At 48.3% G+C, this 19,333-nt stretch overlaps 1 protein-coding gene across 6 annotated transcripts; it reads left to right on the forward strand.

The window, feature by feature from the left end:
- The first annotated feature begins 5,185 nt into the window (after window positions 1-5,185).
- ATOSB (atos homolog B) lies at window positions 5,186-18,488 on the forward strand. 6 transcript variants are annotated; one of them, XM_080940107.1, is made up of 9 exons: window positions 5,186-5,285; window positions 14,043-14,186; window positions 14,392-15,354; window positions 15,925-15,983; window positions 16,157-16,262; window positions 16,387-16,545; window positions 16,764-16,832; window positions 16,934-17,109; window positions 17,232-18,488. In XM_080940107.1, exons 3-9 carry the CDS (start codon window positions 14,467-14,469, stop codon window positions 17,383-17,385), a joined length of 1,611 nt encoding a protein of 536 aa, XP_080796233.1. In that variant the 5' UTR covers window positions 5,186-5,285; window positions 14,043-14,186; window positions 14,392-14,466; the 3' UTR covers window positions 17,386-18,488. The 6 variants fall into 6 exon arrangements, with proteins under 6 accessions (XP_080796233.1, XP_080796235.1, XP_080796236.1 ...); XM_080940109.1 differs by lacking the exon at window positions 5,186-5,285 and adding an exon at window positions 5,633-5,744; XM_080940110.1 differs by lacking the exon at window positions 5,186-5,285 and adding an exon at window positions 10,516-10,548.
- Window positions 18,489-19,333: the final 845 nt, after the last annotated feature.

Raw genomic sequence — 19,333 nt, forward strand, 5'->3', positions numbered from 1 at the left:
TGGTCATGACCACCCTGGACTCTCCCAGATGTCTCTGCCTCCGAGTACGCTCTCTCACATGTCCACAGTCAACCTCCACCATAGGTAAGAACAGTCATATCTTTTTTTTTCTCTTTATTCCTTTCTTTTCATTCACGTACCCTGGGATTTTCTTCTTAAACGCTAATAAACTGTACTTGAGCTTCTGTTTGAGTCCATTTTTAATTATTGTATTAATGGAACCCCAAGAGAGAACCCCAGTTTTCTGATGTTGTAAAATGGCCCCCAGACAACATCACAGGCTCTCACCTCTGTACAAACACTGGGATTATAGGCATTCGCCACTGTTCCTGGCTGTTCTCTGATCTTTAAGCGCTAGCCTTTTCTTTAATATAAAAATTAATGGTGATATCTGCTATATATCTTGCAGTGTCCAGAGCCAGAAGAGGGCACTGGATGACTTGGAACTGGAGTTACATTTTTGAGCTGCCATGTAGGTGCTGACAATTGAACCCAGGTCAGTGTTTGGAAGAACAGCCAGTGCTCTGAACTGATGAGCCATCGCTCCAGCCCCCATCTGTCCCTCTCATAGAATGTCCCCTGTAAAGTGTTTTCTTCTCTCAAGTACATAGACACTGGTTTATCTAAAAACAAAACAAAAACACACACAGATGCTGCCCTAGGAAGTTAGGGTGCAGACCAGCTTTAAGAAGGAGAGGGGTGGGAATATGCTGCCTTTCCAGGACTCAAGTTTAGTTTACAGCACACCGCTTCCTGTAGCTCAGTTCCAGCTTCAGCTCTAGGGGATCTGAAACTCTCATCTACACTCTTCTGGGGTTGTCTTATGGACTGAAACTGCTACAATTTCTTCAAGAAACTATACTGGATGGGAGCAGGGCAGTTAAGATGGCTGCTCTTCCAAAGGACCCAGGTTCAATTCCAGCACCCACACAACTATTAACAATAACAAAATGTTTTTATTATTTATTTTAGGTTTTCTTGAGACAGGGTCTCACTATATACCTGGTTGGCCAGGAACTCACTATATAGACCATGCCACCCTTGAATTCATAGAGATCTGCTTGGGATTAAAATGCTGGGATTAAAGGCATGCACCACCATACTCTTCCCCCTCAAATTTTTAAAAAGAATGCATGTTGTCAGTATTTACAGAGACTGTACACACATGCTCTGTGACTCAACTATTCTGCCCCAAGGTATATGTCCAAAAGAAGTACATGTGTATCAGGAATGTGAGCTGAATAGATGATGATGATGATGATGATGATGATGATGATGATGATGATGATGATAAAACGACAATTTCCAAAGACTACAAACAGTGAGAATTATTTGTTTTCATGACAGAGTTCTCTGTGTAGTTCTCTGGCAGTCCTAGAACTCGATCTGTAAAACAGAAAGGCCTCAAACTCACAGAGATCCTCCTTCAGATAAGTTACTTTCCACTGGTGAAATGAGCCAATTCAAGCCAAATTAAAGTATTTAAAGGTAGATTTATTGGAGGAAGCTGAAGCTGATTTGGGACAGGTTCGCTGGTACCAAGGAATGAGGTCAGGGGAGTCGCCATGGGAAGAAAAAATAGAAGAGGGGAGAAAAAGAAACAATGGTGTGCATGCAGGGAGAGAAAATGCAGAGAGAAGGAGGGGGAGACCAAAATGTCTGGATTATATAGGGAGGAGCTTCTGGGGAAAGGGAAGCCCAGCCCCTGGGCTGGAAAGTTCAGGGAAGACAGCAGGTATGCTGTTCATGCCCTGTAACAGGTAAGGACTGAGGAATGCTGGGAAATCCTGAAGACCAGGTCCACTTGGAATATAAAATATTCTCCTCAGCCCTGTGTTCCGGGACTGAGTCCCCAACACCTACTTCTGCCTCTCGGGGTTAATGGGATGCTGGGATCAAGGTCATGTACCACCACCTAACCAACAGTCAGGATTCTTAAAAATAATTTTTCCAGTTTTCCTGCATAGCAGGTACCTGAAGCTTTTACATTGTCATATCAGTTCCCGCTGCTTAAGTGTGTGAGAGGCTAAGTTAGTCTCCTGTGGCTGCTGTAACAAGGTACCCGTGAGGCAGCTCAGCAGGTATAAGTGCCTGCCACCTAGCCTGATGACCTGGATCCAATCCTTGTGAACCACATGGTTGAAGGAGAAAAACCAAATTCTACAGTTGGTCCTCTGCCATCTCCTGACGAGCTATGGCATGTGCCCGCACACGTAAACACACACACAGTAAATAAAATAAGTGTGATTTTTTTTTTTTAAAGCTAGAACTTCGTGCCTAAAAAACCACATATCTATCATTTCATATGTGTTTTCCATCAGAAAACTGAAAGTGGGTCTTTCAGGGAAAATGAATGTGTTGGCAAAGCGATCACACATGCCTGGCATTTGTGTAAGTGCTATCAATCTAAATGCTGGGCCTCATATTTACACAGCACACACTTAACCCACTAAGCCTCTCCCCAGGTGCTAACTTTTTTCCCCCTTTGGGACAGGGTCTCATAACCCAGGTTTGTCTCAACAGGTTTAAGTAGCAGAGGCTGGCCTTGAACTCGTCTGTCCTGAATCTATTTCCATAGTACTGGGATTACAGGTTTCTAGGACATTTTGCTCCAACTAAAGGAGAATTTTAAATCCCAGTGGTAGTGGTTGTATCCAGTTCCTGTTCTCAGGAGTCTGAGATTGAGATTCCGTTGCGGTTTGAATGCTGTCAAGAGTCAAACTGTCAAGCTAAGGGAGCCTAAAGAGACTTCAGATAATGTACAAGCCAGGAAGGAATCCTGACACAGGGCAGAAAAGGCAACTAAGAATCTCTATAAAACATTGATACTCACCATGATATTGTATCAATATCATTGTACCTTTAATCATAACAAATCATACCCATAGGTTGTATGATATTAATAATAAGCGAGACTTGATAATAGATTGCTTGCCTCAGATATACAGTGCCCTCAGTTTAATCTCCAGCAGTGTAATAATAATAATAAATAGTAATAGTAATGGAAACTGGGTTTGTCATATGAATGGAAACTATCCTATTTTTACAAGATTTTTGTAAATCTAAAAAGGGAGTTGTTCCAGGGCTGATGACATGGCTCACTGGGAAAAGCGCCTTTGCTTCCAAGCCTGAAAACTTGAGTTAGGTCCCTAGGCCCCACAAAGTAGAAGAGAGCTGACTACTGACTCCAGGTAATTTATCCTCTGATATTAACGTTTTCTACAGTACGAGCACACACACACACACACACACACACACACACACACACACTAAAAGCTCAGTCTGTTGGCAATCCTTTAAAAAAAAAAAAAACAAACAAAGTCTCTTTGTTTAACCCTTGCTATTCTGCTATATAACCAGACTGGCCTCAAACTCAGATCTGCCTGTCCCTATCTCCCAGATGCTGGGATTAAAGGCTTATGTCACCATGCCCAACTTTGGCATAAACCTTTAACCATACGCTCGAAAATAATGGGCCAGAAGCTAATCTGAAATTCATAGGGAGGTCCTATCTACTAACAAAATGTAGTTTATCTAAATCTATAGTTAGTAAAAAGAAAAAAAAAAAAAAACAACTAAAATTCAGAAGGTAACCTGAGTATCTTCAAGCCTGTGCTTTATTTTTTCACCCCATAAAACCTTTCCAACTTTAACTGTACAGGTATTTATATAATTGTCTCAGTATATTTTTAAGATGTATTTTAACTATGCAGATGCCCCTGCAGGTACTAGCAAAAGCCAAAAACCAGCGCTGGAGAGATGGCTCAGTGGTTAAGAGCACTGGCTGCTCTTCCAGAGGTCCTGAGTTCAATTCCCAGAAACCACATGGTGGCTCACAACCATCTGTAATGGGATTTAATGCCTTCTTCTGATGTGTAGGCATACATGCAGGCAGAACACTTTATACATAGTAAACAAATCTTTAAAAGAAAGAAAGAAAAGCTAAACCTACTATTAAGTCTCTTAAAGCTGGAGTTACAGTTGTGAACTCTAGTCTATACAAAGCAGGTAAAAATGTGAAGACAGAGAATTCTTTCTTTTTTCTTTTGTTTACTGCTATGTAGTATACCTTTGGTGTTGAGTTCATCAGTTTCATTTACTCGGTGTCCTTCAACACCCCAGCCCCGCCCACAAACAACTGAGACAAAGACAAAAGGTAACTAAAGCTAAAGTTACAGATCCTAAAGAATCAGAGCCTCCATGAACTTCTTTGTCAGAACCAACCCTATCTATCAAAGCATCAGGGAGGCCCGAGACTGGGTCTTTGGGTTCCCTCATTTCATTTCTGCAAGAGTCCTGTACTGCCATCTGCTGGTATGTGGGGTGCATCTTTCTGCCCTCCGTGTTTCCTGTGGAGGACTCAAGACCTAATTAAATTGAAAAGCATTGACTTCGCAGAATTTCTTTACAATGCAAAATACTTTTCTCCATCAATGTTAAGCCTCTGTAGCCCCATGTCAATATTTTTATATTTTAAGTAACAGTGATATTTATTTTCAGTTGTGTTTTTTTTCTATTTGTAGGGAGTTCTTTGTATATTTTTGGTAGTCTTCTTTTGCTAGAGAAATCTATTGCAGATATTTTTCCTCACTCTGCATCTTGCCTCCCACTTTCGAAACAAGGTCACACATTTCCCTGAGCCACCTCAACAGAAATAGATGTGACTTCTGCCCATTACTGAATCCAGACCCGGCCACATAGTTTAACAAACCTGACGCCCCACTGTTCAAATTCTCCCACTTTTTACAGACCCCGAGATTCCTTTACATTATGTTGCTAACCTCACTGATTTTTCTTTAGGGCAAATACACATTACTAACTCAGTAGTCCTTACAGAGGCTCCAGTTTCTCAAGTAGCTTGTTCACACCAGCCAGACAACCTCAGGAACCCCCGCATGTTGAAAGAAGGGGAAGAAGAAGGAGGAGGAGGAGGAAGAGAGGAAGAAGAGAAGAAGAACAACAACTACGGAAGAGAGGCCAGTTTACAGTAGAAAGAGACCCTTAGAGAAAAAGAGAGAAGAAAGGGAAAGGGAAAAGGAACAGGGCTTAGGGGGCGAGTTTTTGCTCAGAGGTCTGGCTTGCCACCAGCCGCCAGATCTGGTCAGTTTGGGGTGGCTGGTCAGCCAAAGCCCCGCCCTACTAGACCTGTCATCACAGAAGCCGCACGTGGCCGGGGTGGGACCTCAGACGACCTGCAGCCATCACTTTGTCTCCTCCGTCATCTGTTGGGGCCGCCGGCGCCAATCACAGCCAGCCGACCCGGGCCAAGGAGCGTGTGCGCCCTGGTGAGGCAGGCGGGAGAAGGGGCGGGGGGATAAAAGTCACCGCATTTGAGGGGACAGTGTTCCTGTGAAAGAAACCTGGACCGGGTTCCAGCGGGCTGGAATCTGAGGGGGTGGTTCCCGGGGAAAGGCGGAGAGACCAAACGGGGGCAGGAATCAGGGGTTGGGTCTCAGGAAAGCAGAGGATCCTGGGGTAATGCAAAGAAGACGAAAGGGGCGGAGTCTCTGAGGGGCGTGGTCTTGGCTTCAGAGGCGGAGTCTGAGGGATTAAAGAACCGGGGCAAGGGGACCAGCCCCGGGAAGGTGGGAACTCGGACAAGGGAGAGGGTGGGCCGGGGTGTTGCGGGGGCGGGGCTCTGACCCAAGGGGAGAGGTTTGCAGGCCCAGGCTGCTAGGAGGGCTGCTCAGCCACTGTCCCAATCCACTACCTTCTCAAGTGCAACAGGACCCACGGAACTACAGGTGTGGGGCGGGGTGCGTGTGGAAAAAAAGACAAAGCCGAAGGTGGGCTTGGGCAGACCTGAAGTAGGGAAGCCCCTTCTTCACCGCTAGCGAAGAGAAGAATTTGGAGATTGGTGCTCTGGAGTGGGTGAGGAGGGATTGGTGGAGCAGTTGGGGGCTCAGTGTGTGAGCAAGATGTACTCTTGGGGTTGTTGTGGGGGAAGGGCGAGAGTGCTTTGTGAAAGTGGGAGGTACACTGTTAGGGAAAAGGTTCTCTGTCTAATGTGAAGGATTACAGGTGATACTTGAGCGATTTGGAGGAACTTCGGGAGAACGGGGTGGAGATGGGCTGGCGGGCTGGCATTCCAGCGTATGGGAGAGTAGATGGGGTTGTGTAGAGAAAGGGGATGGGTTGTGGGGTACTGTATGAAAGGCAGGAGCTGTAACCCCTCCTGCTGGGGAGAATCTCAGTACTACTAGAAAGTAACGTTTTGCATTGTAGGGACTCCGGGAAGACATCTGTGGTCTATGGTCTAGGAGTGAGGCTGCTGGATTTAGCAGCACAAGCAGTCAGTCTGGTGTTACTGGCTGCTGAGCTCCTGACCCCACCTTCTGGCATGGGTACACAGAAAGCAGGCAGGCCCTGCTGGCCACCAGGGTTTGTGTGACTTGTCTTTATCCTACCTTGAATCTGTAGCTAGTCCAGGCTAGGGTTCCTTCCCAGAAGTGTCTCTGGGGACCCTTCTGTCACTGGGTTCCTGTCAATCCCCAACCTAGTTCCTGTTCCTACAGAAACCAGCCTGCTTTGGTCTCTGCCCACCCCACCCCACCCCCTGCCCTGCCCTTATGTTCTGGGTGTGCTCATTTCCCACTTCCTTCCTCACACTGGGGCCTGGCCTGGTTCTTGCCAGTCTAGGATCTATGACCTCCTCCTGACTCTGTACTTAATGGCCAGACACCTTGTAACCAGCACAGAGGCTCAGATTCTACCCCCACTACCACCACCACTACCTCAGCCAGTAAATCCCAAGTGACTGGCAGCCACATTTTACCTCTTGCCAGAAACTGATTTTTCTCTACCTTTGTCCTTCCCTGGGTAAGGTCCTCAGCAATTCTGGGGGTTCTCTAGGAGAAATGCTGAGAAGTACCGAAAGTCTTTGCTCATGATTTGAGAGGTGGGGCTCTATAAGAAACCTGACCTGAGAAGGCTCTAAGGCTCTAGCCCAGCTAGGGGATGAAGAGAGAATGGCTCCCCACAGTCCAAGCTGAGAACAGACAGTGGGGTCCAGGGACTTTGTACGGCCACTGCTCTGTTTGCCCCTAGGTTAGCTTGGAGGGGGTGGGGAAAGACTGCCTTCCACACCGTGTCTGAATGAGTGTGACAGTGTTGCTGAGGGGGCCCCAAGCCAGCCTTCTCATACCGTTGCTCAGTCTGGCTGAGAAAGGGAGGGGTGCTCAGGACAGACAAAGCCTTGGGGTAGGGTTGGGTAAAGAAGGGCAAGCTGAAGCCTTTTGAGGAGGCACTGATTTCTATGGAAACACTGTTTCCCAGACGCTCTCTATCAGAGAGGGGGCGGGCCTAGGGCAGAGGCATTCAGGCTTCCTCTGGGCTGGGGCATTTCGTGTGAGTGGGCGGGGCATAAAGAGAAAAGGCAGCAGTTTGCTATGCTGAGTATAAAGTCTTTCTGCTAGGTGCCAGCAGCAGGGAACTTGGTCGCTTAAGCCCATCCTCTGTGATGAAAGAGAGTGTGCCATTGCAGCCGTTGGGATTATAAAGCCAGGGCAGTAGATGTCCTCAATGGCCATTGTTTAAGGAATCCTCGTTTGTTTGTTTATTTTGCATTTGAGACAGGATATATATATTTTAGTGACCCAGGCTGGCCACAGACTCACTATGTAACAGATGATGACTTTGAACTCCTGATCTTTCTATGTTCATCGTCCAGATGTTGAGATTATACATGTGCACCACCGAAACCAGCCCAGAACCTCTCAGTTTACAAATTTGCACACTTGTGGCAAACATATACAAAGAAACAAAACTGGTTGCTAAAGCTGCACAGTGAGACAACAGGAGGTAAGACCCGAATTTTAATGGTGCTGGTCACGGTCCAACCTACCGTGTGCATCACTGAAGTTTACTGAGTGCCTTTTATACGCCAGTCTCAGAGAACGTTAGCAGAAAAAACAGTTGCTGTTCTTCTGGAACTTCTAATAAGAGAAGAAAAGGAAAAAGAAGAAGAGGAGGAAACTGTGTATGTTTGTGAGAAGCCTATAATCACAATAATCGGGGGCAGGGGCAAGTGCGTCTCTGATTTGAGACCAGCCTGACCTGTAGGGTCAATTCCAGGACAGCCAGGGTTATACAGAGAAACCCTGTTTCAGAAAACAAACCAACAAGTAGCTGCTATGTATTTAAAGGGGACGCGGGCAGTAAGGAGGATCTGGCATAAAAGCACCTACATGCCTGATCTGACTTTAATCCTTGACCCCATAGTGACCAAATTCCCCAGGTTGTCCTCTGACCAACTAGTACACACACAGTGATGATGAAGAAGAAAATGCTTGTTTCTTTTTAAGTGAGGGTCTATGTATGTCGCCTTGGCTCGCCTGGAGCTGCATATGTAGACCACAATGGCCTCAAACTCAGAGATCAGCCTGCCTTTGCCTCCTTTGTGCAGTCATTCCCAGCAGTAATTTTCCCCTTGCTTTTAGTTTGAGACAGTGTATATTTGTGTAGCCATGGATGTCCTGGAACTTACTCTGTAGAGCAGGCTGCCCTCAAAATCAGGTATGCCTGCCTCTAGGATTAAAGGCATGAGGCATCTACCATGCACAGCTCTAAAGATATTTTTTAACCTAATTTAGCATTTGGGAGGTGACAACAGAAAGATCAAGAGTCCAGGATCATCCTATAACATATAGTGTGTTTGAGGCCTAAATTACATGAGACCTTGTCTTTAAAAAAAAAAAAAAAATTAAGTCTGACTATGTCCAGTGGGATACACCAGCAATCTCAGCACTGTAGAGGCAGAAGCAAGAGAAAGCTGGAGTTATTCAGTCTGAGCTTCTAGAAACTCTGTCTCAAAGAAACAAAGCAAAAACAACAAACCCCCCAGTAACCTGTAATCCCCACACACTGGAGGCAAGGCTGGAGGGATCATGAGTTCAAGGTCAGTCTAGGTTATATAGCAAGACCTTGGCTCTAAAAACAAAACAAAAAAAATGCAAGCTAAGAGTTTAGAGCAACTGGGTATGACCTCATGCATGACTGAACCATGCTCCTTTCCTCAGGGCATACTGAGGCCCGGAACATTTTTTTATCCTGACTCCTTTAGTATTCCCCCTCTGATCTTTGTAGAAAACTAAAGCCTGACATTATAGTTAGAATAAAGGAGGGCTGCTAAGAATTTTCCTAAGATGGTCCGTCTTTCTGTCTTCCTAGTGAGCTTTGCTAAGGGAAATAAATTCTCATATTCATTCTTCACTTGTGTTTAGGGCTTTCAGACTTTAAAATTCTGCTCCTTTGTCACAGGGAATTCGATTTTAGGGAGCTGGGGTCTTTCTTAAGGGTTTCCTACTCATTAGAAGGAGAAAGAATCCTGGAGGACTGTTGTTTGCTTGTGTTAATTGTAGAACCCAGAGAGGAAGTAAGGATGGGGGAGGGGAGGGCTCTTTTTACAGTGCAGTAATAAACTAATGGTCCTGGGGGCTCATAGCCTAGGCAAAGCATACGTTTTACTTCTTACATTTCTGCCATTGAGTTGGTGACAACCTGTCTGACCTGCTGATAAGTTCAGAGGACAAGGTAGATAAGGCTATCCATTTTCTCAGGTAATCTCCAGAGCAGTCCCTCTAAAAAGTGTCTGTGAATGCCCAGTCCTTGCAAAAATTCCACCCTGGTTGTTTACAGAGCTAAGGACAAAGGTTAAGGATGCTGATTCTGCTCCTGCTTAATTTGGCTGGCTCTGGGCTGGGCCTGGGGCCCAGTGACTCAAGGGGAGTTTGGTGAGTTTCGAGGGAGCTGTGAGTCACGAAGATGAACTTAGTCTCAGGACTGACTCAGGGCAAAAGGCCTTTTAACTCAGTAGGATGCTCTGTTTCCTTGAAGCAGAGGCCTGTCAGCAAAGAGTGCTCCAAAGCCTGAACTATGAAGAGTTCTGAGCTATAAAGAATAAGGCCCAAGTCCCTGAAATTTAAATGTATTTTTATCTCAGGAACCTCCTGTGGTCTCTAACAAAGGCAAAAAAGGGGGCGGGAGGATGCCATTTTTCAGTATGGATGAAGATAAGGTACGAGTTTAGGTCTTTCCCCCCTGCTTTTGTAGGAAGCTTACTAGACAGCAACAACCCTCTTACTTGGAGCTCTGTTCCGAGATGGGGCTGCGGTGAATGGGTTAGGTTTGTTATGAATTGGAGATTGTTGAGCTGTATCTGTGAAAACCCTGGAGCTTCCTATCATTTACTTTAGAACAGGAAGTGTGGAGAAGAAAGGTTTGCTGAGCCCTGAGAGGATGAAGACTGAATGGGGTTAAATGACAGGGCAGAGAATTGCTTAGGACTTGGACAGAAAAAGGGTTAAGGAGGTGGGCGGGGCGACATTGAGTAGGCCTGCCCTTATGCGGACCAATAGGCGTGCGCCCCTTGTAGAGGGCGTGACTTACCCTTGAGGTTGCTGAGAGGCTGGCCTCCACGGGACCAATGAACATAGGTGTTGCCCATGGAGGGTGTGGTCTGAGGGGGGCGTGGCAGCCGTGGTCGCAGTGCTGGGGGTGGCTGGGCGCTGGGCGGGGCGGGCGGCCCCATCAGCTGGTAGGAAATGGCCTGTGAGTCAGAGGGGCAGCTGAGTCTGCGGCGCGGAGCCGGGGCGGCCCCGGGGAGGGACCGTCGCAGGGAGGGGTGCAACAGCAGCTAGAGGGGCTGCGGACGCCAGAGCTCGCTAGTGCTGCACACGAAGCTGATCAGAGAAGAGCCAAGCAAAGCAAGGCTCTCAGCCTAAGCCACCCTTTGTCTGGGTTGGGGGCCCTTAGTAGGGGGGACTGGTTATCCGAGGGGAGGGACCGGGACGGGGACGGGACGGAAGGGCCCGGAGCAGCGGCCACCGCGGCGGAGCCAATTTGGGAGCGGGGTGAGTGTGTACTAGGTGGAAGGATCAGATCTCCAAAACCTCTGCAGGGTATGGGGCCTGTCCCAGGCTGTGAAGAAGGGATGAGAACCGACCTGGGAGGCTAAGCAGGGGGTGGGGGAATCGTCCAGAACAAGGAGTCCAGGAGCCAAGGTGAGTCTCCCCGTCTGAGTTTGGAGGGGTTCCTGAGGTCTGCTCCCTCTCTATTAAGGGTGAAGGGTTCTAGGCCAGGAGTCAGGGAGAGTGGGAAGCAGATTGACCTTTCTACTCACAGCAGTGGTCTTGGGAACAGTCATCCTAGCATGTGTAGACATGTACGAGGACAAAATGTACAGCAGTGAGAAGCGGGACTCTGCCTAGGATAAGAATGGAAACACATGGATAGGAATTCTTCCCCTTACCCTCCTTAGGGTAAAAATGGGTGTCTTGAGACTGAAGGGAGGGATAGAAAGAACCTAGGTGTTTTCTTCCTGTACCACAACCTCTCCCACCTCCCAGGTCTAACAAGTATCTGAGGGTACAGACCTCATGGTATTCTGGGACTTGTTGTTTTTGCTGGCCTTGCTCTCTGCATGTTGGGAGCTGTAGTCCTTGGCAGCCACCGTCTGGCACAGCTGTTTAATGCCAGCTGCTGCCCATCCCCAGTGTGGAGGGTGAGGTTTGGCTTATACTGGCCTGTCCCCTCTCCCTGCAGTCCTACCCCATGAGTCAGCTCGGAGCTGGGTGGCAGAGGAGCAAGTCTTAGAGCGTCTCTGGACAGGGAGGGAAGTAATAGAGCTCTGGATTAATGAGCAGATACCAGGCATGCTGGGGTCAAGTAGGGTATCATGTCATCACCTGGCTTCCTCAAGGCAAGGGCTCAGGAGGGCAACTGAGATGACCTGGAAATTGGGGTGCTCAGGAAAACGCCCTTCTTGAACTTTGAAGCCTGGGTGGAGAATAGGGGAAAGAAATGAGAGCGGGTTGTGTTCTCAGTGACACCTCCACTCTGACAGCCTCCGCTTTCTAGCCATCTCAGCCCACAGGAAGGACCAGAATATTCTTAGGATCTCACTCGAAAGAGGTCTGGAGAAATGGCAAAGTATGGCCTGAAAGGAAGGCAATGGCTGATGTAGCAGAGCTTCTCAGTCCCTAAGTGTACATGTTACCTTTCTCTCTCCTACCACCACATGAGCTGCTGCGGTTCCCGTTCAATCAATCTCTCCACCCTTCACCCGTACAGTGTTTCTCTACACTGTCAGGACCAGGTCACTGGTGCTAGTTAGTATTTAGGCTTTTTAAAAATTTTTTGATGTTTCTCCTAAGCGTGAAACTGGGCTGGGTAAGAAGCACAGACCCGTCCTCAGGTCTCACATAATCAGAAGTGAACAAAAGTATCACGGGGTCACAGAAATTAGTTAGCGACGCTGTCTTGTGGAAGTCTTAGATGAGGGATCTTTTAGAGAGGAGTGACTTTGAGATATCCATGAATGAGACATGGAAAAAGTATTTTGTTTTATTTGTTGTGTTTGGTTTGGTTTGGTTTTTCCCCCAGACTAGATTGGGTTTCACCAGGCTGGCCCTGCCTCAGAGGTAATGGGAATATAGATGTGTGCCTCCACCCTCAGCTTGTTCGCTGGCTTTGTGTTTTGTCTGAGATAGTATGTCTTACAGCCCCATCTGACCTTAACTGTGGGGTGTAGGGGGGAGGCTGGCTGTAACCTGGTTTTTTGTTTGTTTCTTTTTGTGATTTGTGTTTGTTTTATTGTAACAGAGGACCTCTCAAAATGTAGCCAGACTAGTCTAGATCCTCCTGCCTCAGCCTCTAGCATTATGGTTGGTAGTACTCATAGACTGCTGACCAAATAAGGACAACAGTGGGGACAGCTGGCCTTCACCTTGACAGTCTAGTCACTGAAATACTGGTTAATGGTCTGTGAAGACCATTTTTGTGCCCTAGCAACAAAAAATGCTTTAGGGTTTTTTTTTTTTTTTTTTTTTTTTTGAGTACTGGTTGTGCCCTGGTGGGGAGGGGCATGGAGATACTCCAGCTGTTTCCAGCTGTTTCCAGCTGACTGCTAGCTGCTTCCTTATCTCTGGTTTGCAGGGCCTGGGGGAGGGGTGGGAGCTAGAAAGTACCTTCTGATGCTTCTCTCCTTCCACCACTTGGTTTTGGTTAGATTTCTTTTCTGTTTTTAGCTTTTTTGGGGGGGAGGATTAGGGTGAGGGGATAACAGGGTTTCTCTGTGTAGCCCTGGCTGTCCTGGAACTCTCTGTAGACCAGGCTGGCCTTGAACTAAAGAGATCTGCCTGCCTCTGCCTCCCAGGTCCTGGGATTTAAAGTGAGAAAGTACCACCAATCCCAGCACCACCACTGCCCCGCTTTGGATTTCTTTTCTCTGTTAAAAAGACAGATTTCTGGGGGAAGTTAGGATTTTAAACGTGAAGGGCTGGCTTGGCGCTGACTTGAGGTTTGTAGTTGTGTGATGGGGTGTGCCTGTCTGCATGACCTCTGCTCTCCGAACTCTGGAGTTGCGCTTGCCCCCTTTGGATGGACATATGGAAATGAGTTGTGTAACTGGGTGGCCTTGAGTAAGAGAAGTGCATTGTTACCCTATCCACCTACTAGCCGACATGGAATCTCTCTGATCTTTAAGGCATGTTATCCCCATTATTCAGGGCTACTTCCCAAGGTGGAGACCCTGACAGTGGTTCATCTTCCTTCTCCTCATTCCTCACATCTCTAATACAGTCAGTCAAGACTTGCTTCTCTGTTGAGTCCTCGGGTAGCCCAATTCTTCTGCGTGTGCCCTAGGTCTCCAGCCTGCCCCTTCTGTTTCTGAAGATCTTGTTCCAAAGCAGGGAGATGTCTTGGTATATGTGCTGATATAGTAGCCCATATTAGTGTGTGTGTCTGTCTGTGTGTATGTATGTCTGTGTATGTGTATGTCTGTGTGTGTGTGTGTGTGTATGTCTCTGTGTGTGTGTATGTGTGTGTGTGTATGTCTGTGTGTATGTATGTGTGTGTATGTGTATGTCTGTGTGTGTGTGTGTGTATGTCTGTGTGTGTATGTCTGTGTGTGTGTGTGTGTGTGTATGTCTCTGTGTGTGTGTGTGTGTATGTGAGTGTGTGTATATCTGTGTATGTGTGTGTGTAGGGGCACACTTTACCATTGGCTGCAGGGATCCTGGCTTATATTTTCTCTTTTCCCTCAGGGTCCAGCTGAGCCCAGGAGCTGCACGGAATGGTGGCAGTCACCTTGCCGGTGCAGCGGGCATGGACCAGACTGCCAGCTAGAGGGATAAGACATCACACAGGAAGAGAGGACACACATCCAGGCTTGAGGCTTCTTCATCGGGGTAACTTCCGGGAAAAGAGGGGGTGGATTGCAAGTCCAGTAAGACAGTGATTTCTGTCTTTCATTGGTCTGTCCAGGGATTTGGACAACTTTACCTCCACAAACTGTTCAAGGTCTTCTGTTAAGGATAGAGGGAAGATCTGAAACTCAGCTGGGAGAAAGATGACTCCTTGATTTTCCTGACCTTCTGTTTTTCTTTTCTACAGATGTCCCCAGGCCCCCCAGCCCAGGCCCAGCATAAAGGCCGTGTGGGGGGGCCCCCCTGACCCAAGGGGGGCTTCATGCGCCACGTGCAGGCGGAGCTGTCTCCATCCTCAGAGCCAGAGGCTGGCCCTTCACAGCCTCCAGTCAGACAGGGGACCCTCCAGGGTGGCCTGCTCATGGGCTACAGCCCAGCAGGGGGGGCAACATCCCCTGGGGTCTACCAGGTATCCATCTTTTCCCCTTCAGCTAGTGCGTCAGAGCCTCCTAGGGCTCTGAAGCGGCCGGCCCCTCCCACTGAGGGTCCCCGGGAGCTGAAGAGAGGCCCTGGGCTGGGGGCCAGAGAGGGACTACCCCCTGAAGAACCATCTACTGTGGGACTCTTGAGCCCAGAGGGACTGGGACTGGGTGTGGCTAGCCAGCATTTCTCTCACCATGGCCTCTGTGTTGTGGAACAAGGAGGTAGTGCCACCTCACCTTGGACTTCAGGGACCCAGAGTACCCCCTGGCCCTCATCAAATGCTTCCTACAATACTTTGCACACCAGAGATTGGGCTTTCCCAGATCAAGGGGAACAGGGGTGCCTGGGGGATTCTCCAGGGCCAGCCCCTTCAGGCCAACTGCACACACTTGACACTGATTTGCACAATCTTGCACAAATAGGGGGTAAGAGCCCAGTGGCTAGGGTGGGCAACGGGAGCAACTCCTGGCCTAGGGAGTCCCATGGAACTGTCAATGGGCACAGTCCCGAGCACACACCCCCTGGCCCTGGACCTCCAGGCCCCTGCCCCACCAAGCGAAGGCTGCTGCCTGCTGGAGAAGCCCTTGATGTCAGCTCTGAGGATGAGGGGCCAGCCCCTCGGAGGCGCCGGGGAACCCTGGGCTGCCCTCTTGCTGCCAATAGTTCTGATGCCAAAGCCACACCCTTCTGGAGCCACCTGCTGCCTGGGCCCAAGGAGCCTGTTTTGGTAAGCCAGTGAACAAGTTTGTCTATTTTTTTTCTTTCTTTGGACACATAAACTCCAAACCTAGGATTGCCAAAGATGACTTGGAACTACTTCTCCACCTTCCAGGTGCAGTGTTGGAATCAAAAAAGGCAGGCGCCAGCACAGCTGGTGTATGTGCTGCTGTAGATTGAATGTAGATTGAGTCCAGGGCTGTGTGCCTCTTAAAACTGAGCTAAATCTACTCACATGGATTTGTTTTCTGAGACAAAGTGTCAAATCGCCTAGAGTGACTTCAAACTCCCTATGTAGCCAAGGATGAGTTCCTCCTATTGCCTCTACCTCCTAAGTGACACCTTATATGTCACCACACTAGCCTACTCTCATCTACTTCTAAGTAGACATTGTGTAGGTGATGGTAGAGACTTATAGAGTTGTTCTTCTGGGGTGGGGGATGGAATAACATTTGAAATGTAAATACAGAAAATATCCAATAAAAAAAGGGGAAAGATGTTCTTCTGAGAACTCATAAGTCCTTGTCCCAAAATATGTCTGTTTTTCATGAAGTCTCTGTTCCCAATATTTTCTCCATAGGACCCAACAGACTGCAGTCCCATTGGGCGGAAGCTGAAAGGTGCCCGTCGCCTGAAGCTGTAAGCGATCAGATTCTCCCTCTGCCTGTGAAGTGGAGGCAGAGGTCTAGTTTTTTTCCCAACACTATATGTAGTAGGGAGCCCTGGGGAATAGAAAAGAGTGTCTCCCAAGGACTGGAAACAGGAATACTCAGAACAACTCAAGCCAACCATTGTATCCCTTCTCTTACCAGAAGCTCCCTTCGAACTCTCCGGAAGGGGCCAGGCCTGCTGAGCCCTCCCAGTGCCTCCCCCTTACCCACCCCTGCTGTCAGCCGTACCCTGCTGGGCAACTTTGAGGTAGGGCCTTTGGGGTTTGTGATTAAGGGTTCCTGGGGGGAATTCGATGGTGGAATGTGCCTCAACCGAACAGAAGAAAGAATTGGCACCGATCTTAGATGTGTCCACTCCACCCTAATCCCAGGAATCATTGCTTCGAGGACGCTTCATACCATCTGGCCACATTGAGGGCTTTACTGCAGAGATTGGAGCCAGTGGGTCTTACTGTCCCCAGCATGTCACACTGCCTGTTACTGTCACCTTTTTTGATGTTTCTGAGCAAAATGCACCGGCCCCCTTCCTGGTATGATATAAAACTGACCCCAAAGATACGTCAGAGGGCTTGGGCAGCAAAAGGGATTTCTTCCATGTTCTTCCAGGAGTGAGTCAGGGCAAAATGGGAAGAATTCTAGTATAGGGTGAAGCCAAGTGGTGGGGGGAGGGGTTATAGAGCTGTCAGGGTTTAGTGCTCATGACTGACTTCTACTTCCTACTCTGGCTAATGGTTCATGGTCTTCCTAGGGAGTCGTGGACCTGAATCCTCTGGGGAGGAAGGGTTACAGTGTGCCCAAAGTGGGCACCATCCAAGTGGTGAGTGAGTGAGGGAATGCTGGGCGCCTTGAGGGAGTTGGTGTGGGAAAAGAGTAGAATTAGTCAGTTGGCCCTACCAACCTGGACTATCCTGTCCCCAGACCTTATTTAACCCCAACCAGACTGTGGTGAAGATGTTCCTTGTGACCTTTGACTTCTCGGACATGCCTGCTGCCCACATGACCTTCCTGCGCCATCGCCTCTTCTTGGTGCCTGTAGGTGAGGAGGGAAATGCTAGCCCCACCCACCGCCTCCTCTGCTACTTGCTGCACCTCAGGTAAGCACGGGACCCTGGGAGAGCTGGGGAAGCTCAGGTATCTCTCCGTCCCCTACTCTCAGAGAAGATCTCCCCTTTCGTCTCCGTCATCTGGACACTTGGATCGCACTGTCTTCCCGCAGGTTCCGGAGCTCTCGGTCAGGACGCTTGAGCCTGCATGGAGACATCCGCTTGCTTTTTTCCCGCCGGAGCCTGGAGCTGGACACAGGGCTCCCCTATGAACTACAGGCTGTGACTGAGGCCCCCCATAATCCACGTTATTCACCTTTGCCCTGATTGCAAGCATTCTGAACCTAGGTGGGCCCAAAACCTGCCTATCCTGCTCCATCCCGGACAGGGTAAACTGTGGAGAAATGTCGAGAGCCCCCTCAGGCTTGAATTAAAGTCCTCATCACGCTCACACCCAAATCTATTATTTGGGTGTTTAAAGCTTCGGTCCTTCCATACCCTGTCTGCTCTGGGTACTCCATGTGCCTGTCCCCTCCCTTGGGTTTCCCAGGCAAGCTTAGGTCGTAGGGAGGAACCAGAGCTACCCTGAGATTGTCCCAAGTTCCCAGGCAAATAATGCCAGCGTTGCCTCCCTGTCCTGGGCAGGGCCAGTTATTATTTTATTTATTTTTAATTTATAACTTATTCAAATTGGATTGCCTTGGTGACCTCCCAAACCTGATAATTGGCATCACCCCACTCTCAATCACCCCACTCTCAGATATTGCTCCAGCCTCAGGACTTGAAGCTGACGCTGGAGCAAGGGGGAGCTGCTCTCCTCTGGCTAAAGACAGAGACTTTATTCCAGAGGAACTGAGTCACTTAGCCAAAGACTCAGCTTCCCTTGTTTTTCCCTATTTTTTTCCTTCCCTGCCCTTTAACCCATCTTCGAAAATCAGTGTGTGTGTGTGTGTGTGTGTGTGTGTGTATACAACTGTGTGCATGCATACAAACTTGGGTTTGTGTAGGGTGTGTGTGTGTGTGAGAGAGAGAGAGAGAGAGTGAGAGAGAGAGAGAGAATGTGTATGTGTGTGTGTAACACAGGGGTTTAACCACCTCTTACCTAGGGCTCAGACTCAGTTGTCCCTCTCCTCCTGCCTGTGTCTCCTTGCTTTGGTGTCCTGACTGAGGAAGGTGTTCAGGGACAGAGTCAGGCCTAAGGACTGGGAACCTCCTCTCACCTTACCAGACTCTGATCCACCTACCTCATCTGGGATGAGGGTGTCCCTCATTCAGTCATATGCTTCCCAGTTACTCCACTCTCCACTTAAGACTCTGACCCAGCCTCAACCTTTAACTCTTGGGGCTTGGCTGAGGGGAACAAGCATTTGCTGAAACTTGAAAAAACAAAACAAACAAACAAAAAAACAGGAAAAATTGTACCTGGTACATTTTTTAAGGAAAAAAAAAAATAAAGAATGAATTCTTGTTTGGAAACTTGAACTAACCTCTACTTTTTTATGTGCTCAAGAGGATGGAGATGTCCATCCTAAAGCTGGATTTCTGGCAACAGGTTCAAACCCATGAGATCTTAGGCTAGAATAAACTGAATCTTGGACCATAGTCTTTTTCCTGTTCAGTATAAGATGCTGGGAGCTGGGTGGGTAAAGTGAAGCTATAGAAGCTAAACTCTGAGGATCTAGATGTTCACAGATTCTGTAGTTTAACCCCTCAGAACCTCAGTGTCTGTACAACGATGATGAGGATGATACAGGCCTCTTAAAGCTTGTATTTGACAGAGACCAGAGCAAGGTAACTGTTCCAAACAAAACAACGAAAGGTTGAGGCTCTTTGTTGTCCTCTGTATGTAAGGGGATCAAGCCTGACCGTTTCTGGCTCAGGGAATATCAGAGCTGCTGATGCCTTGGGAAAAAAGGGAAAGGAGAAATCTCCGCCCAGTCGTAAGGCAAAGTTAGGCCTCCTAGTTACTATGACAACGGGAATGGGGTCAGTCCCCAGTGGGAGAGCTGGGCACAACAGCTTGACGGCCCAAGAATGTCACTATGGCAACCACGGGCAACTACTGAGCGCCAATCCATTGTCGTTGTAGTGACAGATAAGGGCAGTTAAACACGAGCTGGAGGGTAAACTGAGTCACAGCTGTGGGTCCAATTGGGTGGGCGGTGTTTCTGTACCACTTGCAGACAGAATATTGCCTTAATTTCTACCACAATGCCCAGGAGCTTCTTAGTTTTTGAGAACCAGAACAAACTTGCAGTCTCGGGCTCACTCTTCA

Source organism: Micromys minutus, assembly GCF_963924665.1.
Source record: "Micromys minutus genome assembly, chromosome: 28".
Classification (NCBI taxonomy): Eukaryota; Metazoa; Chordata; class Mammalia; order Rodentia; family Muridae; genus Micromys; species Micromys minutus.

Bases quoted from the DNA above. Each gene is read 5' to 3' on its own strand.
- ATOSB (XM_080940107.1), top strand. From the start codon at position 14,467: ATGCGCCACGTGCAGGCGGAGCTGTCTCCATCCTCAGAGCCAGAGGCT. The intron at 15,355-15,924 runs GTAAGCCAGTGA...TTTTCTCCATAG, and splicing joins GGCCCAAGGAGCCTGTTTTG to GACCCAACAGACTGCAGTCC. The intron at 16,546-16,763 runs GTATGATATAAA...TGGTCTTCCTAG, and splicing joins ATGCACCGGCCCCCTTCCTG to GGAGTCGTGGACCTGAATCC.